The following is a 24,129-nucleotide window of genomic DNA, read 5'->3' as shown; positions in this document are numbered from 1 at the left end:
GATCTAGTCGTTCTACTGAATAGCTCTCTACAACAGGTTATAGGCCGACTACGAAGAGACCTACGCTCCTGTCGTTAGGTATAGTTCACTGCGATATCTCTTCGCCCTAGCCGTGAGGTACAATCTGGAACTCGACCAAATGAACGCCGTGACCGCGTTCCTCCGAGGAAATCTACATGGAGCAGCCGATGGGATTTACCGAAGGAACGAAGCTGTGTAAGCTGAATAAAGGTCTGTACGGGCTTAAACAATCAAGCCGGGTGTGGAACCCGTGAAAATACAAGCGAGAGGTTGTCAAACGAAATGAGCCCCAAAACCGAACAGGAATTGGCAGCCATGAAGGATGTTCCGTACCAAGAAGCAGTTGGGTGCCTCATGTACCTGGCACAGAGCACTCGACAAAATATTTTGTTTGCCGTCCACTGTCTGAGCCGGTTTAACAAGAATCCCGGACCCAAACACTGGATGGCAGTGAAGCACGTCATGCGTTATCTCCAAGGTACATCGAAGCATGGATTGAAGTACATGCGCAAAGCTGATAGCAACATCGTTGGCTTGATCGGAGGAGCGATATCTTGATCGTGTAGGAAGCAGACGACAGTGGCATTATCAACGTGCGAAGCCGAGTATATGGCGTTATCGGTCCAGGAAGCAAGTTGTCTTACGTCTTAGGTAGGAGTGTTGAATGACGAATTCGTAGCAAGCCATAGTTATTAAGATAGTCTTATGATGCTTTAAGAAATTGTCATTCCGTTTGTAACATTCAACCGATCTACCAAGTACATACGCAAATGCCCGCACCTTGGCCTGAACCCCGGCCATAAGATTCTGCACAACCTGGGAATCAACCGTTTTTTGCATGTAAACCCATACTTTCTTCAGTTCCTCGGCTGTCTTCACTACCTTGGGTCGTTTAAGAAGGTGCTGCTTCATAATCGTCCAGTACTTTTTGTTGGGCGGAGCTCCGGAGTTTTGGGAAGGTTGAACATTTTCGGCACGAAATTGACCTTATTGTCCGCATACCACTTCAGCACGTCCTTGGAGTAATGGCATGAGGCCAAATCCGGCCAGAAGATTGTTGGGACGTTGTAGGCCTTCAGGAGAGGAAGCAGCCGCTTCTAGAGGCACTCTTTCATGTACACCTGTCCGTTCATCGTGTCCTGGGTAACGAAAGATGCACTCCGCTTCTCGCACGTGCAGATGGCTTGCGAAACCAGGAATGGACATGAGTGCGGACATGCTTAAGAACGCTGAAATTATCCTTGGCCGTGAAAAACAGGTTGCCGGGGATCTGTTTGAAGTCGGCCTTCACATATGTTTCGTCGTCCATGATGCAGCATTCAACTTACGTCAGCGTGTTAAAGTACAACTTCCTGGCACGGGTTTTGGCGGACTAGTCCTGCTTCTCGTCGCGATTAGGGGCCTTTTGTACCTTGAACGTTCGAATCCCAGCCTTACTGTTGGCCTTCTGGACAAAACTTCGGCTTAGGTGCAGCTTCTTAGCCACATCCCGAACGGAGGCGTTCGGGATTTGGTTGAAGGCCCCAACTACGCGGTTGTGATTTTTGGTGTTGTACGAAATACTTTTTCCTTCACTTCTTGGCTTCCGATCGGTGGTCAATCGTTTCTCGAACCGCTTAATCACTCGCGACACCGTGGAATTTGCGATTCCCAACGTTTTAGCGATGGAACGATGCAAGTGATTCTTGTTCTCGTGATAAATGCGCAAGATTTTATCACGCACGAGCTGTTTTTTCGACTCCATTTCCGCGAGTTTTGTTCACAGAACTTTAAAACTTGCAGGATGTAAACAATGCAGTATGAACTAAATCCAGCCAAATGTTCATTAAATTCTACCCAACGGTTAAAAAGTTAGAGCAATTTCATCACTCAGAGAAATCTTGGTGTTTGAACCAAAAAAAAAAAGATTTTGATTCAGAAAAATATTGTATAAAACAAACTCTTTTTTTATTTGACACAATGTACCTAGACCATCTTTCCATTACCCCCTCTCCACCGATGTATATTTCCGATACGGAAGACTCCCCTATCCCCGCTACTCAACCAATTCAGCAACCCATTAACACTACACCCTTTATATTTGGTAGTGCCAGCCCTCCTTTAACGAATGATGAATCAACGTTGCCGAAACCTCCTCCTCGCCGTCGGGTTTACCAGAGTGAATCGACGGGACCGTGGGTAGTGTACTTCCGGTCCAAATCGAAACCTCTAAACACAATTTCAATTTCCCGAACCCTCGACCGATCGTACCCTTCCGTAGTCAGCTACCAGCCGATGAGTCGGAACAAAATGCGCGTTGTTGTTGGTAGCTTGAAGGAAGCAAACGCCATTGCTTGTGACGAGAGGTTTACGATCGAGTACCGCGTTTACGTTCCCGCTCGTGACGTGGAAATCGACGGAGTGGTAACCGAAAAGGGCTTGACCGTCGATGACCTAATGGAATCAGGGGTTGGCCGATTCAAGGATCCTGCTCTTCCAACGGTCAAGGTGTTGGACGCACGTCAACTAAAATCAGCATCTGGCGAGGGGGAAGAACGGACATTTTCCCTGTCGAGCTCTTTTCGGGTTACCTTTTCCGGCACTGCACTTCCTGATTACGTTGCGATCGGAAAGGTTCGTCTACCTGTGAGACTTTATGTGCCTTCGGTCATGTTCTGCCAGAAGTGCAAGCAGTTGGATCATACGGCCGCCTACTGCTGCAATCAGGCACGCTGCTCTAAGTGCGGGGAGAAACATGAGGAAGCTTCGTGTACAACACCAGCAGCAAACAGGTGTTTATATTGCACTGGGGAAGCATCTCATGCTCTCTCGGCGTGTCCGAAGTACATATCGCGCCGGGAAAAAATCAAGACTTCTCTAAAAAATCGAGTAAAAATGTCCTATAGAGACATGGTTCTGAAGTCTTTGCCAATCGTCTCAGAGAACCAGTTTGACCTTCTAAGTGACTATGAATCCGAAGGGGAGGATCCATGTGAAGGAACATCAACTGGGCCATTTTTAAAAAAATAATGTTTCACAGGCTCCAAAAAGGAAACGCATCACTAAAAAACAACAAACCGGATTAGCTGCCAGCAAAATTAAAATTAAAAGAAATCCTCAAAGTGGAAATAGTAATTCTGCCCCTCCTATTCAGAGTCCTCCGGGTTTAAATCCGTCCCCGAAGGACTTCCCTCCACTTTCTGGGAAGCCGAAACCCCAGGCTTTCCTTCAGAATTCAGGCCCATCAGTAGCTAACAGGAATGCAACAATTCCCAGAGAAACTGCATCTGATCCATCGTCAAATGGTTTTCCCAGCTTTTCGGCTGATGGTAAGATGAAATTCTCGGAAATTGTTGCGTTCATCCTGGACTTTTTCAGTGTACCAGCAGGATGGAGGACTATGATTAATATGTTTGTACCCCTTTTGAGAGAATTCTTGAAAAAGAAAGCTCTCACTATGACCCTCATCGCAGAAGCAATTTCTTTCGATGGCTAACTCATCCAATGAGGGGAGAGAAATTGTTTCTGTATTGCAATGGAACTGCAGAAGTATTTTACCAAAATTAGACCCATTTAAAATATTGGTACACAATTTGAATTGTGATGTGTTCGCCTTATGCGAAACTTGGCTCTCTCCAAACGTAGATTTCACCTTCCATAGCCACAACATAATTCGCCTGGATCGTGATGGTCAAAGAGGGGGTGGCGTTCTTTTGGGGATCAGGAAATGCCACTCTTTCTATCGTATTCCACTACAACCATCTCTAGGTATTGAAGTCGTTAGTTGCCAAGCTAGAATTAAAGGTCAAGACCTTTGCCTAGCCTCGGTATATATTCCGCCAAATTCAAGCGTGAGCCGGAACCAATTGGCGAATATTATTTCACTTCTCCCAGAACCCCGGCTAGTTCTGGGAGATTTTAACTCCCATGGCGTGGGCTGGGGTAGCTCACGTGATGATGAACGTGCTAACATTATTTATGAGCTGTGCGACGACTTCAGCATGACTGTCTTAAACAATGGGGAAGTGACTCGAATTAATGGATCCCAATCACAGCATAGTATTTTAGACCTTTCTTTAGCTTCTTCCTCTCTGAGCTTGGATTGTACGTGGAAGGTAATCCAAGACCCTCAGGGAAGCGATCATTTGCCTATCCATATTTCTATTAACAGTGGTCGTAGTCCACCCGAAGAAATCAATATTCCTTATGACCTCACAAAGAATATAGATTGGAAAAAGTATGCATCGAGTGTTAGCGACGCCATCAACTCAACGGACGAACTGCCTCCGGAGGCAGAGTATTGTTTCATCTCCGGGACGATTGTGGACTGTGCAATCGGGGCACAGCTCAGACGAAACGAAAACTCGACGATCCTGAAAAGACCTCCTACTCCGTGGTGGGACGGTGAGTGTTCTCGCGCGGGAATTGAAAAGCGCAAGGCGTTTGTCGAGTTTCGCAGAACCGGATTGCCAGAGAAGTTCCAACGTTACTTGGCTTTGGAACGCAAGTTCAAGAACTTGATCAGGGCCAAGAAACGTGGGTATTGGAGGCGATTCGTTGATGGGTTATCTCGAGAAACGTCTCTGCGCACACTCTGGCAAACAGCACGAAACATGCGTAATCACACTCCCACGAACGAAAGTGAGGAAAGTTCGAGTCGATGGCTATTAAAGTTCGCGAAAAAGGTCTGCCCGGACGCAGCACCAGCTCTGAAAATATACCGGGATACAGAGAATAGTTCCGAAACTGAGGATCAATTCTCGATGGTCGAACTTTCACTTGCGCTCTGGTCCTGCAACAATTCAGCTCCCGGACTGGACAGAATCAAATTCAACTTGTTGAAGAATCTGCCAGATTCAGCTAAAAAACGTTTATTGAAATTATTCAATAAGTGTTTGGAACTGAACATTGTTCCGCATGACTGGAGACAAGTGAAAGTTATCGCCATCCAAAAACCGGGAAAACCAGCTTCTGATTACAATTCGTATAGGCCGATTGCAATGCTCTCGTGTCTCCGGAAATTGCTTGAAAAAATGATTCTCTTTCGGCTGGATAAATGGGTTGAATCAAACAATCTGTTGTCAAGTACACAATTTGGATTCCGTAGAGGCAAGGGTACGAACGACTGTCTAGCATTACTTTCATCAGACATTCAATTGGCGTTTGCCCAAAAAGAGCAGATGGGGGCAGTATTTCTGGACATCAAAGGGGCATTCGATTCGGTCTCCTTAGAAGTGCTATCTAGTAATCTTAACTCTTGCGGACTTTCACCAATATTGAACAATTTTTTATATAACCTGTTGTCTGAAAAAATCATGAATTTTAGTTATGGAGAAACCAACGTTAAACGAATTAGTTACATGGGTCTACCCCAAGGCTCATGTTTAAGCCCCCTGCTATACAACTTTTATGTCCGAGAAATCGATGCTTGTATGGCACAAAATTGCACGCTAAGACAGCTTGCGGATGACTGTGTTGTTCATATCACAGGTAAAACAGGCACTCAAATTAAACCTCCGTTACAACAAACTCTTAATAACTTATCACATTGGGCCAGGAATCTAGGTATCGAGTTTTCGCCTAGTAAAACCGAGTTAGTAGTTTTTTCAAGGAAACATTCCCCTCCTCAAATAGAGCTCCTTATGATGGGTAGAACTCTAACTCAATCTCTTAGTTTTAAATATTTGGGTGTCTGGTTCGACTCTAAATGCCTCTGGGGAAAACATATTAGGTACTTGACACAAAAATGCCAAAAGAGGATCAATTTTCTTCGAACGATTACTGGAACCTGGTGGGGTGCTCATCCACAGGACCTCATCAGGTTATACCAAACAACGATACTGTCGGTCATAGAATACGGAAGCTTTTGCTTTGGGTCCGCCGCGAAACCCCACCTGATTAAACTGGAACGAATACAGTATCGTTGTTTGCGTGTTGCCATGGGTTGTATGCAATCGACACATACGATGTGTCTCGAAGTACTGGCGGGTGTAATGCCGTTGAAAAATCGGTTCCTCGATTTATCACTACGTTTCTTAATTCGAAGTGTAACTATGAATCCTTTGGTGATAGAAAATTTGGAAAGGCTTATGAATATTAATCCGCAAGTAAAATATGTAAATAATTATAAAACTTTTAATCAATTAGAAATAAATCCTTCTTTATTAAATTCGGACACGAGTCACTTTTACCCGATTAGCAGTTCCTTGATAAAATTCGATCTGTCCATGACCGCTGACATCCGTGGAATTCCAGATCACGTCCGACCCAACATCATTCCTTCAATCTTTGCTTCAAAAGTACGTGAAATTGATCCTTTAAAAATGTTCTTTACCGATGGTTCTAGAATCGACAACGCGACTGGCTTCGCAGTGTATAATGAGGGCTTTGAAGCTTCGTTCAAGCTTCGAGAGCCATGCTCCGTTTACACTGCTGAGCTAGCCGCTATTTACTGCACCTTGGAACACATTCGCACACTGCCCGTAGACCACTATTTCATCTACTCGGATAGTCTCAGCTCCGTTGAGGCGATTCGATCGATGAAACTGATGAAGCGCTCTTCCCATTTCTTGCTGGAAATTTCAGGGATATTGGGCGCTCTGATCGAAAATTCGTATAGGATTACCTTAGCTTGGATCCCGTCTCATTGTCTTATACAAGGCAATGAGAAGGCGGACTCATTGGCTAAGGTGGGCGCGTTACAAGGTGAAATCTTTGAGAGGATTATAACTTACAATGAATACTTTTCAATACCTCGCACTTTAGCGATTAACGCTTGGCAGTCTAGCTGGGACAATGGCACAAAGGGACGTTGGCTCCATACGATTATCCCTAAGGTTCCGACGAAGGCATGGTTTAAGCATTTTAACTTGAGTCGCGACTTCATTCGCGTGATTTCTCGGCTCATGTCAAATCACTGCCGGCTTGACGCGCACTTGTTTCGTATTAATCTCGCTACAACCAATGTTTGCGTTTGTGGGGATGGCTACCACGACATCGATCATGTTGTATGGACGTGTGAAAGGTATGGTCAAACGAGGGCTTGGCTACTGGATACCCTTAGGGCCCGAGGTAGATTACCTGGTGTTCCAATTCGAGACATTCTGGCAAACTTAGATTTTGGATATTTGTTCCCAATTTACAAATATCTCAAGCTGTCTGATTTGGTCGTTTAGTCCGCTTACCCACGTAAACTCTCCCCTTGTGTGTTCTTCATTTAATGTCTGTTTTGTTGTTTATTTATTAGTACCACCTCTCATCCAACGGGTTCGACACATTCCTGAAGAAGGTTGGCCAGAAGGTCGGAAACCGATACCAAACCATAGCTACCGAATCCACAGCTACAGGAGGCCACCACCGGACCCTAATGGAAAACTGATATTGGAGAATAACCCCTATAAACCCCTTCCTTTTCCATTATTTAAAGTTTCTTTTTTTTTTAACTGTTGAGTCGCCGCGACTATTACGGCCCCCTTCCCTACTAACCAGTGAAACAAATACCCTCGGCACATTTAAACTTTATAAAAGTAAAAGGCCTTTAATAAACTAGTTGTAAATAAAAAAAAAAAAAAAACAATGTACCTAAGTAATGTAAGGTGAAAAATTCTTTGAAATGAAGGAAAACAGATTAGAAACAAAGGATTTTTTAATTGTCCCAGAATGAAAGTAATTTTCCGTTGTTTGGTCACTAAACAAAGGAAAATTCTTTGGTCCTAAAAAACTTTTTCGCTGCGTTATAGTGTGGCAATTTCATCGTAGACACCCTTTACATCGATTACATGTTTAAGGCGATGCTTATAAATTGTAATTTGAGAATTATTTAACAATGAGTTTTAGTATACATACCTTCGGTGCTTTTTTCAGGGCAGGTCTTTTCACTGAAAGAAAAATCATGGTATTCCAAAATGAATAAAAATGTTTAATTTTACCATACGTTAATATTGTCGAGATAAATAAAGTTTTAGTTATTTTGACGACTTTTTGGTTGATTTTACCATGCGGGGCAGAAAAAAATATGGTAAACCTTAATGAAAAAAGAGGTTTAACTTTACCATGCGCAAAATTTGTTGATAAATATGAAGTTTCGGTTATTTTGACGATCTTTTGGTTAATGTTACCATGCGGGTCAAAAGAAAATATGGTAAACCTACATAAAAAGAGGCTTAATTTTACCATGCGAAACGTTTTGTGCATTCGAATATAAAATTTTGGTTATCGTCACAATACTGTGGTACATTTTACCATGGTTGCCGTTAGCCAAAGTACTTTCAATTAGTTGTGTCATCTTGCACTTTGTTGACTCCTTGCCATTGAAATGGCTTTGGATTTTAATTTTTTGTTGAAACATTGGAAACAATATTGATTTAGTGCTATGTGCCGCGATCTTAAAGGTAAAGTGTTTTGGTGTGAGATATGTCACAAAAGATACATTGTTTTATTTATCCGCAGAAGGCCATTACAATCTGGAGTGCAAGCAGAGTCATCAACGGCCGAAAATTTCAACAGTTTATAAAATGTTCAAGAGTAAGTAAATTTTATTAGTATTTCTGCACAATATTTTTTTTTTTTTACATTTTTAGATGATGATTCGAGAAGACCAAAATAAAATCTTAGGAAAACCGCGGAACACCGGAAACAAAATGTAGAAGGAACCTTCATCACGTTTGGTTTTGGCATATAGTTCCTGATACAGTGTTAATGACAAAAATGATGACAAAAATATTTTATGTGAAAAAAATAACAGTGTGATGAATAAATAAACCAGCATTTTAAAAATTTAAATTATTTCATTGAATGCATGGATAAATTACCATAGTTTTGTCTTAAATACCATGGCATAGTAAAATTGACCGTCATTCCACCATAACGCACCATAACACGTTCACATAGTAATTTTAACTAATCTGTTGTTCAAGATAACCAAAAACGTACTCGAAAAAAAACCATCTGTTTTTATTTTTAAATTTACCCTCGGATATGGTAACGGTTACCATGATTTTTTTTTCGGTGTTGTGATCCGTTAACGTACCATAGGTCTGCGTAAGCCTTTTTCTTCGGAAAGGATGATGGCACTTTCGGATCGAAATAATCTCAACACCAGAGAATCAAATCTTCTAAACGACTTTTTAATTCAGTTACATGCCTATAAGCTTTGTTGCCTTTTTCATTTTTTTTTTCTTCAATTCGACACTTCTCTTAAAACTACTGCTACAATCTAGATTTTTGTTTGTTTGTTCTCGCGTGTATCTACTCCGTCGTTTCATAACTCTTTTTAACACTTTTTTCACATAGATTGATAATTGAAAAAAAAAAACTCGAAAAACTCTATCGGTTTTTCGTCTATTGGCTTCCCCTCTACGTTGTTCCGATTGATAGAGAATTAAAACGAAGCTATTGGAACATTCGAGTTTTCCATGATTCCTCGTTACTATCACGTTTCCGTGAATATTTTCAAATGTGTTTTTCACACAAAATTTCAACTAACTTCATATTTATATTGCCTTGTCTAACTGCTGAAATTTTGAAATAAGGATAAAACTGGGATATTTCTATTGGTGCCATATTACCGGTCTCGGGTTTTTGAATTGTAGTTTTTAATAGCATCTATTAACGGGGCACAGTGTTATGCGACTGCTCGAGCTAGTTTTGTTACAGTTTTCCACATCATGTCAGAGAACACATCGGATCAGTCTTATAAAACACAAACCCGCTATACACTATCAATGTTTTTAGCTCTTTAACCATAAATAGAAAATTAACCACGGAAACGGTGACCACGACTAAAGTAGGAGAGGTGTTGAGGGGTTGTATCCTTCTATTGCGCAAAAGGTTGAAGTGCTGAATTGTTACTAAAGACCAATAGAAACCGCCAGGGCAATTGCTCGCCGATGCGGACACTACATATTTTACTGGTGTATTATAATGGCGTTTTCGGTATTTTCGCCACATTGCTGCTGCTTGAGCAGTAGCGCGTCGTCCAAGATTTGTTTTATTTTATCACCCAGTCGAATGTCTTCCTCCTCGTCTTTTTTATCGTTATTACTGACTGAGGTTTCTTTAATCGACGCGTTAGAGCTCGTCTGGCTGTCGCCATGGTTGAGTTGCAGCGTCGTGGCAGCTAGCTCTTCTTCTATCATATCTCTATCGGCGTCGACGATGGCGGTTTCCGAATCAAGTTTGTTTAAGGATTCCTGCGATTGAAAATTCGATCCGATGGATTCCTGCGAGTGTAGATCGGAACCGTTGATTGGGTCCGACTGTATACCGCTGTCCTGCGATCCATTTTCGCTGTTTGCGCTACTCTGCTCGAGTTGCTTGTTATTGCTGGAGTCCTGGCATGAGAAATGATAGCGTTAGATTCGGTACAATAATAATAAATCGTTAATCAAATGACATGGCTTTAAATATCGTCCGGGGATAAATACAATCACCACTGGTAATTACAACATCGAAAATGGAACTGCATTTTATTAGAGCCGCTTGTCTAGCATTGGACGACAACTTCCAATTCAATGTATGTTAACTCTAATGAATATGGTAATGAAAGATGACAATGAGCGATGATGCTACGATTGCCTATATTTTTGTGATCAATTTTCAATAGGACACAGGAAGGATTTGGATAAGGAAACAACAAGGAAAACAATATCTAAAAATATTATTTATCGTGAAATATTTTAACTAATGCTAATTTTACCACAACTCGAAACGCAACAAACTGTTGTTACTACTTTCAATTTACCTGGGTCCACAGCTAATGATTTTTTTTACTTCGGGTTGTTTTGGTTGGGTAGATTGAGTATCTTGGCTTGGAAAATATGTGGTGAACAACTTACTAGGAAATACTAACTAGATTTATTCAAACAGGATATAGATCGCTAGTTAACGGTTCTCTAAATATGTTGTTTTCTCCTTGAATCATCGATTCTATTATATCCTCGATGGCCTTTAATCAGAACGATCAATCAATTGAACAGGAAAAAAAATTCAAACGAGTTAGAAAGCGGTTCGAGAGATTTGACTTGAATTTAATTTTTTTAATGATGATAAATGTAAAGTTTAGAACAAAATTCTGAATGTTAACAAGTAAATTAGTTATCGTACTGAAAAATGTTTACATACAAGTAATGAACCGTAGTCTACATTAAGGTAGATTGATTACATATATCGAAGGAATACTTTGGCCCCTAATTCAAAAAAATTTTTTTTTAAAACCAGAAAAGACGTTCTGGTGACAGTCAAAAACAATTCAATACTTATAAAGAACTTACTTTTCAAAAACTTTAAACCTTTAACAAATATTCGGATTTCAGACTAAGAAACAGAAAATGTATATACCTACCTACTCATTTTAAATGTTGTTTAAGAGAATTCAAAAGCAATTATTAAGATAAATTTTTACTATCACTTTTTATTATTACTATAAAATAATGATTTAAAATAAAGTTATCATATTTCGTTGCAGCTATTTATCTTGAATTTTGATTTTCATAAATCAGATGTTCAGATACATGTTTTAACATGGTCTACAAGTATTACGGTCCTCTTCCCTACTAACCGAGTGAAACGAATACTCTCGGCACATTTAAACTTTATAAAAGGCCTTTAATAAACTGTTTGTGAAAAAAAGTCTACAAGTTTCCTAAAAAAATCCAATTTCACACAGTAACAACGTCTAGCTCTAAGAAAACAAAAAAAAAAATGGTTTTAATCAACTTTAAACAACCAATTTTTTGTTTAAATCCCAATGGAACATCATAACATACAAAAGCCAACGCAACTAAGTTTGAGTTTCGAAATTTTGTAAACCTTTTAGCAGCGGCGCAAAGGCAGAAAGCCTATTGCCGGGGAAATAAATCGAATGACCAAACTCTCTCTAAACTTCTATGTCAACGAAAAAAAAACTATCAGAAAACGAAACCTAATGTATATGTACTTATAAGTAATAGTAAAGAGGAAATAAAAACCAATGAGCCACTTACGACCGCGTATCGTTCGACAGCGCCAGTATGCCACGCGAAAGGTTTCCCAAAATTCCTTCAAGGTTTTGATTCGATTTATTTTATTTTTTTGAGTTTCGAGGAATTTTATTGGGAAAAAGTCGAGTGATTGAGGTTTGTACACAGTTTCACGGATTTGTACGTGAATTTATGAGTTTTTTTTTTGTTGAATAATGAGAGTTTGTGGTAAAGAACATATTTATAAAAGATATAATTTTGAGAAACAGTTAACAATAATTTAGGAAAAAGACTACGTAAATATAATCATCCAGACATATTTACAGTAGTAATCTGCTGAAAATAGTATAGAGTAGTTTTTCATCTAGCGATAAATATTGGTAAAAACTGTGTGGTGGTTTGGTGGGATCATTTGATCGGGATGGGAGCTTTTACTTTCGTGGTTGGGAATTTAGATTCCGAGTTTTGCTTTTGATTTTGATGCTTGGTGCGAATAATGTTTGGCGGTGTTTGATTTACATTAGAGTGTGGTGTACTGTTAGGGCATTTAGTAATATCTTCGTGTTGTGATGTGTTTGTATTTGGAGGTTTCTTGTCTTCGGACGGATGCCCTCGGTTGGTACTTGAACCTTCAGGCTGTAGGGATAGGAACATACGAGACATGTCATGCTCTTATGGTATTTATCTTGTCCTTGTTTTGGATGGATTTAAGCGTTTGGATGCCAGGAAATTCAGCGTGAATAAAAGAGTTTTTTCTTACCTTCTTCAGCGTACTTGGCGGAACTTGGAGGTGAACTTTCTGGGCACACAGTGACTGTAGTAACGAAATTCCTTCCGTTCGGTTGTGACTGTAGTGATATTCCCAAGCATCCAGTAATCTATTGTAATACCGAGGATGCTCGGTAAAGGCAACAAACCGGTGGCTATTGGGGGCTGGGAGGATGCGTTCCAGGGGGGCACTTCGGGCTAGCTCATCTTCGGTGAGCAATAAACAGCGTACATCATCCGGGGTCAATTCATCCAGGATTGAATTCAAATACTGCGAAGAAAATTTAAATGATTCACGTAATTCAATGTAAGTGATTGTTGGTTGCTTCTACTCACCTCATCTCGTAACAAATCTTTCTGGATAAAATGATTGTGCTTCAGTCTCTCCGCTTTCGAAAGGGCAGTAACATATATCCGTTTATCGAAGCACAGCGGACCAGTAAGGCCCTGTTCTGCTAGTATTTCTTTTTGTTCTGTTTGTGGTATCCTTGGTGGTACCTGCAAAAATTAAAATTAGGTAACCATTACCTTTGGGATTCAAACATGTTCAAAACAGATATTAAATTTTTAAAAACTTACCTGGTACATAACCGTATTGAGCAAAGCCTTGACAAGCGGACCCTTGACGTGTGCATCCAGTGTTGATGCGGAGTGCAGCGATGGTGAAATGTTTACCTCCAGTAGCCAGGGAACCAGTTCCGAATCGAGTAAAACGTCGATACCGAATAATTCGTAACAATTATAACGGCAGCCGACGTTCAATTTCGACATCGCATGAATGGGTCCCTCGCCGGCCAATACCGTTCGCAGTACTAAATTTCTAAGCGCACCCCACAGCCGCTCGGTGTTAATTCCTTGTTCGGCAAAGTACGAAAGCAGCGATTTAATGGTCCATTTGTGACCCTGGCAAGCGTCAGCGTCTTCGTTGGCGCTGTAGTTGTTTGACAGCTTGTTAATACTGTAGTTGGTTAAATGCATGTATCGGTCGCACAGGGTGTCAGATTTTTCGCTGTACTTGACCGAGGCAAACCGCGCCAGCCCGTCGGTGTGCATATAAACCCTTAGCGGATTGATCGAGGTCACCAGTACGTACAACCGCAGATCGAACTTGCTTCCGTTGATCAGCAACGGTCTATCTACGTAGCGCTGTACGATGAGCGGTTTCCGTTTCGGTATTTGGGACCACCTGTTGACCACTTTGATACCGGTTCCACGGGCCGAAGCCGGTGGTTTGATAATCCACTTAGCGTTACGTTGGCTATACCTCGGCCACATCTGACGCAGCAATTTCAGATCCTGAGGTATGATGTAGGTGCGTGGCATAAAACCAAATTCCTTCTTGCCGTGACGATTCATCAGTATCTGCAAATTCCGCCAGACGCGATCTTTGCGACCGATCTGAAAACTTCCAGGCAGATGATTGAACTTCTGGTAAGGACGTAAGGTTTTGAAACACGGACTCTTCATATGTTTACCCCAAATACCTATCCAGTCGTTTGTTTCTGAAAAAAATATATTGATTAAAAAAATATCAATCAAAAATTATTTGAAACTTACTCTTTAACAGTCTGAATCCACTATTTATGAGAACTTTTCGAACCACGATTGGTGTTATCAGTGTCATTTTCCATTTAAGCACTTTATGCATGGCAGGGGGAACTGGAGGACCCTTTTCTTCGTGTGTCGAAAAGGTAATATAGGGTGGCACATTCGGAAACAAACTTGGCGCCAGAGGCCCTTCATTGGGACTGCCTCCAACGACACACCCAATTGCGGTCACTGGACCTTCTTTGCCTAACATAGGCGAAGGAGAAGCTGAGTGGGACTTTGTTCTTGCCTGATAAGCAGCCAAGTGTGTCTGATAGTTATCTTCAGAGTCCGTTATGGACCCATTCAAAACTTCATCGTCTTCTGCTAACTCATCGTCTAGATCATCGTCCTCTTCGTCACACTCATCCTCCAGATCATCCTCGTCTCCAATATCGGAATGCCCAATAGTTTCCGTATCGAGATCCTGTGTGTGCACCGATTCTCCTCCACTAGTACCGGTTGATACTCCGGATGGCGTAGGCGAGGTTGAACCGATAAGCGGTTTGAGTAGTGGTGGAGAAACAGATTTGCGCCCAACAAAATGACCGTTATGTGCTCCTCCGGATGCAACGATTGCAGAAGCTGTCTTAAGGCAGGACTTGTATTTGTTTACGGCTACTCCCGACCGAGTGCGCACTGTTTTCGTGGCACGTCCCGACCCGTTTATACTACTGGATGATTTGGAAGGTTTGATACGCTGGTGCACTCGGCTTACCGCTTCATCGAGAATGGCTGCCTCGGCTGCGTTAAGAATTTTCGATGGAGGCGAATCTTTCGTCTGCAATGGTGTCGCGGTAATTTCTACGGTTTCATCTGCTTCCAACATAGGCGATATTGTGTCACGGGTTCGCTTCAGAGATACCTGGAAACATAGGTTGAGTTTATTTTGATTTAAGTGAGATTCAACAAATTAAAAAAAAAGACAGAATACTCACGTCCCGTGCCGGTTCTCTAGGAGTCCACGTGACACCTGAATTTCTCCCGCTACACAAAGCGCTGTCAGCCAACATAGGAGCGCTGTGGTAGATCTCGTGGGGTTCCGACTCGCTACGTGCTCGCAGTTTTCGGTTACCACGATCAAAGATTGTGCTTTTAGGGCAGAAAGTACTCTCCAGATTCCGAGCGAATCTTGACTCTAATAACCGGTCTCCCGGCAGGTAATATCCGTTTCTCCGACCAACTTCGGGGTCGTTTAAGTGAATCTCCTTTACCTGGAGAGTACCCTCGAAACGGTTTCCACCGTAGTGTCCATTTTGTTGAACATTTTCCTTCGCACTGTTGATGGTAATGTTTGGAAGCAGTTCGTTGCTGGTGATTACCGGAAGGGTCATTCGCTGACGATGATGCCCATTGCCTTGCAGGCTAAACGATTCAACCAACAGGGAAGGTGTTTCGGATTCCTTCGGTTTCGGGGAACTGTGCCCATGAGTCCTTTGACCGCCATGTTGATGGTGATGGTGATGATGATGATGGTGGTGGTAGTGATTTTCCGAAAACCGCGATTTCCCTACACTTTTGCACAAGGTTTCTCCTCCGCCGCACATCCCGAGGGGAGCCATGGGTAGGCTTTCACTGCGACATCTCCTCCTAAGCGAGACTTTTTTATGCGGGGCACTATGGCTGTTCCCGGCAGCAGAGGAAACCGTCGATACGCTGGATGCCGTCGAGGAATGGTGTTTTAGACGAGAATTACTTCGTGGATATTGTGGTGGTGTATTGTTTTGTTGTTTGAAATCCATGATGGTGGCAAATTTGGTGGTTATCTGTTGAGAAATATGAAATTTTAAACAGAGATAAGTTATACGGATTATATTGGCAACAGGAGATGCTTTAACTTAGAATATAATTTTTCAAAAATATTTGTTAGACGTAGACAAAACTTGAGACTTATGTTTATAAAATCGAAATAAAGAAAAAAAAAATGAATGTGCAAAATGCTGTGTGCAATTTGCTGTTTCAATGGTTATTCGAGAAATTTAATGCTTTCATCTAAGATAAGATTTTGTCACGTTTGTAGATAACTTCATTACATGACCTATCATCCAGTCAACGTTTTGAAAAGCAATTTTGTTATGCTCCAAACATCTTTAATCACTCGATGGAGGAAAAGATCTGATGGCGTGCGCAAATTACGTGATCACTGTATAACTACACCACGTTGATTTTCGCGGTAGCTTGTTGTACGAAAACATAACTCCTATTCTAAATTGCACACGTTTTCCACGCGCTTTGTTGTTCACTTTTGCAAAATGGTATTTCAAAGGTTATTATTACATATCTGAGACACCGTTGGTACCACCAGTATAACAACGCGATGATTATTTTAAGAACGTCCAATGTCCAATGATGTATCTGCTCCGTCGTCTTTGGCCACCACTTAAAGGTTTGTTTGCGAAGATGTCGCGTCATCGTTTGCGATTTAGAACTTGTGGATAATGCGAGAGGCTCCGCCACCGCCACTTTCTCATACTTCGAATGACACTACACTGCGGGTGAAGGAAAAACACGTTGTCTTTGTACTGCAGCACACTTCAACCTGCGACTGATCAATGGCTGATGTACGCGCGGTTGGAAAAATCGATGATTATTGAGGATGGCTTATCAGCAGCACCTCAGTACATGGTTCATGACCATCCGTCATAGAAAAAGGCATCACAAAAATAAATGTCCATCCAACAGACAAACGTCCGAGCGAATTTTTCGGAACTCAACACTTCAACAATGTGTGCCATATGCCGCGCGGCAATTTTTAATTTTGCTAACTCGAAAAGCAAAACGCAGTTTGTTGGTTACGGCGAAGTGCTCTCCATTTTTACGCACCACTTCTCTACACCAAATTTTCAGACTAAACTGACTCACTCGATACAGCGACCGAATAGGCAATACACGCTATAATTCCGCTGTTTGTTGGCAACTGAGTTGGGCGATGAGCGAATAAAAGCGATGGAATGGCCAATAACTTCATGCATCCGTTCGTGGATTTTTTGTTGTGATTTGAAACAGTGCTCATACCTACATCAAAATACACCTTCATGTAGATGATCACTAACTTGTGCTCATCGAGTGACTACAGCGGCCATTCATGTCGCCAATGTCGCATTTCCCGTACAATGAAATGACGACAGCTCTTGGAGGTCACTTCCGCACAAAATTCGAGGCCCGTTTCAGCCTCATAAAAAATGCTATAGAACAAATCTGAAAATTTCACCAGAAGACAAATCAATCAATACCAACCTTAACGATAAGCAGCAACTGGATCCATCGGTGTAAAAATAAAGACAAAAATTGTACACAACCAACCAAAAGGTGCTAAGGAATAATATTTTTCCCGTCGTCGTCAGTCGGAAAGGCCGAGCGAGAAATTAATCACGTTCTTATCCCAAACCAGCCAAACTGAGTGCTAATGGCGGAGGGTACAGGACGACCAAGCAGCTCGGAACGAATACCAACTACAAAACGGGTGCCCATGCGATGCCTGAGAGAGGAAGGCACACACCGACACATGTTCGACGTAAAGCAACCGAGAAACCGTAAAGTTTTTTTTTATTGAGAAAATAAAGAAAACAAACCATTCAAGAACGAATGAGCTCTCGAGGCGCGCCGCTGTTTACTTTTCGTGTGGAGTGTAACAAAAATCAGAAAGATATTTTAACAAAAAGTAAGATATTGTAACCATACTTTAACCCACATCCGTAGTAGGTGTCACTACCTTTATCTATTACCAGGTCTTGGACAGCCAATTCGATACTACAGAAATCTCTGAATTTGAAACTTTTTTAAGCGACATTTAACATAAAAAATGTACTCAATTTGTTAGAGAAATTGGTTGGCCTTTTAACTAAAGATTTCCGTGGAGAGGGATACTCTAATGAGTCTAAAATATTTTTGTTTTAACTCGATCCCAAGCTGGATCAGATCCTAAAATAACCTGCCCAGCAAGGTAAAGGGTGTTCGGGTCAAAAATTGGTCAACTTAAATTTTCCGTATTTTTTCTAATGATTCATATATTTGGATGGCGAATGGTGGATAATGTGCAACACGAGACCCCATAGTGGTCATATCACCTCTTATTCACAACTCCTATCTCAACCTCCCCGTAGTACCGGCTGGGATGCAAGTAACCTAAGCGGAGATTGGGTATCCATCCCAACCCCGGTGGATGCTTTGGTCGCAAGCAGACTGAAAAGGTGGCCGCACGCGTCTTTTTTCCAGGTCAGGGCGGCGTGCAACAACAACCGAGCGTCTGTTCTCTAGGTCAGAAGCGGCTCAAACAGCGTATGTCTCGCAACGATATGCGGCTCCCGCCAGTTAAGTCCAAGATGGCAGCCCCATTGCGGGATAGGGACCTTAGGCTAACAACCTACTTCTCCCGATTTATTAAATTGTTACTGTAACTGGAACAAGAAATATCCGAATTGGAACTTTAGCAACGACTTTTAGCATGAAAACACGGAATAGAATTGGAACTTGGAATGTTTTGACCCTTGCCTGGTAAGCTGGCTCAACTTTGTAGAGAAGCTAGCCGTTTCAAGCTAGAGATATTGGGACTCAGCGAGGTCCGTTGTCTTAACACTGGAGACCGCAAGATTCAGTCAAGACAATAACCGCTTCACTCTGGAATACGAGGAGAACAAGCTACTCGAGAACGAAGAGTTGGTTTCCTATTAAGCCCACAGGCTCAGGCTGCCCTCATGAGATAAGAACCTATAAATGAAAGATAAATCGTAGCCAGATTAAAAATACGGGCTAGAATCCTTACAATTGTCCAGTGTTATACGCCAACTGACGTTGCCGTTTGCAGAAGAAGGAGCAGTTTTACAGTCAATTGGACATCATGGTTGAAAAAATTCCGAAGGGCGACATTCAAATCCACTTAGACGACTTCAACGCAAAGATTGGCTCCGATCATCAAGACTTTGAGCGCATCATGGGGCGCCATGGTCTAGGACAGATGAGCGAAAACGGAGAGCTGTTTGTAGAATTTTGTGGCAACAACAACAGTGTGATTGGTGAATCGCTTTTCTCCTATCGACCAGCACATAAGGTCACTTGGGTATCCCGAGATGGTCGAACAGACAAATCAAATTGACCACATCTGCATAAGACGAATATGGAGAGAGAGCTTCCTAGATGTCCACAACAAACGAAGCGCAGACATTGCATCTGCATCTGACTATCATCTCATCCTTGGTGAGATACAACTAAGAGTCGCGCGTGTCCAGCGGCGAGAGGAGAAAGTCGGATGTCGATACGACGTCCGCCGGTTGGAGAATCCAGAGGTGGAAAGGGAATACGTTGAACAGCTTAAATCCCGAGCTTTGGAATTGCCGACAGACGGGACAGTCGAAGAACAGTGGTGTAGAATCAAGAATGCCTTTATCACGACGAGCCATGGTTCTCTCGGTAAAATGTGTGGAAGAAGAAGTTCATGGATGTCAGATGAAACCTGGAGGATGATCGATGATCGTAGAAAAGTGAAAGTCGGAATTGAGCAGGCATGTAGCGGGTCAGCCAAAGCAGCCGCCCGCTTTCGATATGCGGAGCTGGAAAAGGCAGTTAAACGAGCTTGTAGACGAGACAAGTCGGCTTGGACAAACTCCCTAGCCGAAGAGAAAGAGCCGCGGCCATTGGAGATATCCGATTACTTTATGACATTTCGCGCCGCCTTAGTGGTGCAATGACTAATGCACGAATGCCGTTGAAAAACCGAGCAGGCCAGCTGTTGACAGATCGAATAGATCAGCTCAAGCGTTGGACTGAGCATTTTGAACAACTCTTCCGAGTCACAAATAGCAATGGCCTACAGAATCCGCAGCTTGAAGCGGCAATACTAAGTCGTATTAATGGCGTCAATTCGGAAGCCCCTCGCTAGCTGAAATCGAAGACATGAAATCCAACAGAACACCTGGGATCGATTACATCTCTGCTGAAATGCTTAAAGCCGACCCTGCCTGCCACAAATGTTGCACCGTCTTTTCGCTGTCATCTGGGATACTGCCACATTTCCGGCCGACTGGATGCAGCCTATCATGCAGGGTATCCTCGTAAAGGTCCCAAAGAAAGGAGACCTGACAGAGTGCGGTAATTGGCGAGGCATAACGTTGATCTGTACAACCCTCAAAGTACTCTGCAAAGTGATCCAGAAGAAAAAAGACTCTACCCTCCGACGGCGACAAGCTGGATTCCGATTCGGACGATCATCTGTGGACCACATCACAACGCTACGAATAATACTGGAACAAATCAACGAATTCCTGAACTCTCTTCTGTTGATGTTGGATGATTTCGAAAAAGCATTTGACCGACTTAACCACGAAAACATCTGAGCGGCTCTAAGGCGACGAGGGGTCCCAGTGAAATTATTCCATCTCATCGAAGCACAATACGAGGTGTCTTGTCTGATCCAATCCTGGTAACTGCTGGAGTGAGACAAGGATGTATCTTATCACCGCTACTCTTTCTCATCGTAATGGATGAGATCTTGACTGGATCGATTGACTGTAAGACCAAACCGAGGATTTCCTTGGAATCCTTCGACAATGGAGCAACTGAACAACCTTTACTTGGCTGACGATATTGTTCTGCTCGCCCAAAGACAACAAGACATGCAGAGCAAACTCGACCACCTCACCCCCAAGGCAACAGGCCTCAAGGTCAATGTCGGAAAGACCAAATCGATGGAAATCAGAAAACCGATACAATTTCGTGGTAGCTGGGCAACAGGTTGAGAAAGTCTTACAGTATCTTGGTAGCCAGATTACGCCTGATGGTGGTACCAGAAAAGATATCGAAACCCGGATCAGAAAAGCCCGATTTGCGTTTGCGAGTCTCCGAAACATCTGGCGGTCACGTACGAAAATCCGAATCTTCAACTTAAACGTCAAATCCGTATTTTTGTACGGGTGAGAAACTTAAGGGCGCTAGAAGTCGAGATTCGGGCACGCAATTGGAGATGGATTGGGCACTCGCTGCGAAGAGATGAGAACGAGATTTGCAGAGAGGCGCTTGAATGGAACCCAGAGGGACATCGAAGGAGAGGCAGGCCCAGACATTTGTGGCGGCGAAGCCTAGCCGCCGAAATCCGAACTGTCGACGAGAATCTTGACTGGGACCAAGTGAAGACGCTGGCTCCGGATCGTCAACAGTGGAGGTCTTTTACTACGGCCCTATGCACCGGATGATCGGCGCGGGAACATTAAGTAAGTATTGTAATGATTCCTGTTAACAGCCGAACTGGAAAGATTTTTCTTGTCTGCTTTCAAGGTTATTCCTTCCATATTCATTCGAAGTGTTAAGAGCTTGGCCATTTTCCATATATTTTTCGAAAACTTGTATTTCGCTCTCGAATGTAAAAGTATGTAAATAAAATTCGAAAAATCCGAAAAAATCTCCAAATATAGTTTGGAATATGAATAATCGTTTGGCATCATTTATACTTAAAATCGACCATTTGGTCACTAATACCCCTTTGGCTCTGAGGGCCTCATATATAAACTCACTTAAGTCTGCTTGGTGAATTCATTTTTAATCGTTCTCATTAACATAAAACAAGTTTGTTTAATTTAAAAAACGTATAGAAAAATTATAACGTTTATTCGTTCAAATATTTAGTTTCGAAATCTTGTTTATAACTTTGGACTGGTAAAATATTTTCAGTAGATACTTTATTAACAAGTTAATATTAAAAAATCTACAAGACAAGAAACATGAACAATCAGAAAAGTAATCGTGAGAAACTTACTGTTGAACGCAGCAGGCGTTTAATAGTAACAAAATAATCATAGTAGCCCATGTTTTAAATTTAAATAAAATTCTTTCTCTTGTTCCAACTGTAAACGAAGCTAGTTCGTTCTTTACGGCTCTCCATATTCCAAAAGGTTATGGGCCCAGAGCCAAAAAGTTAAAAAGTAAACGTTTTTTTTTTTAAATTCGAATTTTGAAAAGTACCGTCGCGAGTTTTTCGATTATGTCTACCGGTCAAGGCGATGTAGCTGCAACAGCAAAAGCCTTCAGTTCGCTGAATTTGCCATCGATAGAATTGCTTATGGGCCGTGAAAATTGGTCCACGTGGCAATTCGCAGTCCAGACTTTTCGCGAACTGGAGGACTTGTGGGACGTGGTGAAGCCGACACCGAACGAGGATGGAACCATGCCGGTCGTAAACCCGGTGAAGGACCGAAAAGCGCGTGGAAAAATAATTCTTCTTCTTGACCCTACGAATTATGTCCATGTGAGGGAAGCGAGAACTGCGCAGGAAACGTGGTCGAAATTGGAAGCAGCGTTTGAGGATTCCGGGCTGACACGAAAAGTTGGCTTGCTGCGAAAACTAATTACAACGTCCCTAGCAACGAGCGACTCCATGGAAACGTATGTCAACACCATAGTAACCACAGCACATCAACTACGTGGAATCGGTTTTGACATAAGCGAAGAGTGGGTCGGAACTCTTCTGTTGGCAGGATTGCCGGAATCGTACAGCCCAATGGTGATGGCACTCGAAAACTCCGGAGCAGCAATCAACGGCGATGTCATCAAGACGAAGCTACTGCAGGAAGTTAGAGCACCTGAGCCATCAGCAGGAACAGCGTATGCAGGGAGGAAACATTTTTCAAAACCACCACCGAAACAGCACCAAGAAAGGCAACCATCGGACATGAAACGAGGTCCAAAATGCAGAATATGCAAATCGCCTAACCATCTTTCAAGGGATTGTCCATCTAAAGATAGGAAGTCGAAAGCATGGTGTACCGTTTTATCGACGAATGGAAGCGCACATTTTGGCGAAGATTCGAGCTGGTATTTCGACTCCGGTGCTTCGAATCATTTTACCAATTCCGTGTCGAAATTGGAAAACGTGCAGAAAACCAGCGGTACCGTCGTTGCAGCCAACAAAGGTGCCATGCAGGTAGTGGCGAAAGGAAAATTGAAGCTGTTACCCGAGTGTAGTCAAGACGACGAGCCAATCGAGGTCAACGATGTTCAAGTCATTCCGGAGATTTCTACGAACCTGATTTCGGTGAGCCAAATAGTGAAGCGCGGACACACTGTCACGTTTAGCGCAGCTGGTGTGAAGGTCAACGAAGGGAACGGAAATCTGGTGGCTACCGGCGTGTTGGAGAATGGTTTGTTTCGTCTGGCGCAATTGCCTTTACCAACAGCAATGAGCGCGTCTTCCGTCGTGGATATCAAACTGTGGCATAGGAGAATGGGCCATCTCAACCTGGAAAGTGTTCAGCGATTGAAACATGGTATGGTCTCCGGAGTGCAATTCGACGGTCCAGCGGAAATTGAAGATCGGTGTTCAACATGTGCGATGGGTAAGCAAACTCGTCTTCCTTTCAACAAGCAAGGTTCACGTGCGCAAGAAATCCTGGAAGTGGTCCATTCCGATGTGTGCGGACCAATGGAAGTTAATTCGTTGGGCGGCAGAAGATATTTCCTTACGTTCACGGATGATAAGTCTCGTCGCATCGCAGTGTATTTCCTGAAAGAAAAATCAGCGAATGAAATTTTTGAAGCTTTTGAAAATTACCGATGTTCATCAGAGCGGCAGACTGGCCGAAAGTTAAAAATTCTGCGAACCGACAACGGGAAGGAGTTTCGCAACAAGAAGCTGGAAGACCATCTGAACAGTCTGGGGGTTCGCCATCAAACAACGGCGGATTACACTCCCGAACAAAACGGTTTAGCCGAACGTGTGAACCGTACTGTGGTAGAACGGGCCAAATGCATGTTATTTGAAGCGGATCTGCCTAAGTCATTCTGGGCAGAAGCAACAGCAACAGCGGTCTACCTGGTAAATCGATCGCCTACC

General features: G+C 42.6%; 1 protein-coding gene across 8 annotated transcripts in view; it reads right to left on the bottom strand.

Annotated features, from left to right (window-relative positions):
• Positions 1-9,103: 9,103 nt before the first annotated feature.
• LOC129744014 (tubulin monoglutamylase TTLL4-like) overlaps positions 9,104-24,129 on the bottom strand; it is a 69,868-nt gene continuing 54,842 nt past the window's right edge. For 4 of the 8 annotated variants that reach the window (XM_055736316.1, XM_055736314.1, XM_055736318.1 and 1 more), the window contains 6 exons: positions 15,251-16,078; positions 14,283-15,177; positions 13,305-14,227; positions 13,062-13,223; positions 12,718-12,996; positions 9,104-10,331 (listed from right to left, as the gene is read on the bottom strand). In XM_055736316.1, coding sequence (XP_055592291.1) covers positions 9,906-10,331; positions 12,718-12,996; positions 13,062-13,223; positions 13,305-14,227; positions 14,283-15,177; positions 15,251-16,054 — 3,489 coding nt within the window. In that variant the 5' untranslated portion in view covers positions 16,055-16,078 and the 3' untranslated portion in view covers positions 9,104-9,905. The other 4 variants (XM_055736320.1, XM_055736317.1, XM_055736313.1 and 1 more) reach the window with 4 other exon arrangements.

This window comes from Uranotaenia lowii, chromosome 2 (assembly GCF_029784155.1).
Source record: "Uranotaenia lowii strain MFRU-FL chromosome 2, ASM2978415v1, whole genome shotgun sequence".
In the NCBI taxonomy this organism is placed as follows: Eukaryota; Metazoa; Arthropoda; class Insecta; order Diptera; family Culicidae; genus Uranotaenia; species Uranotaenia lowii.
The sequence above is the reverse complement of the archived record's forward strand: the minus strand, read 5'-3'. Positions and strand labels throughout refer to the sequence as shown.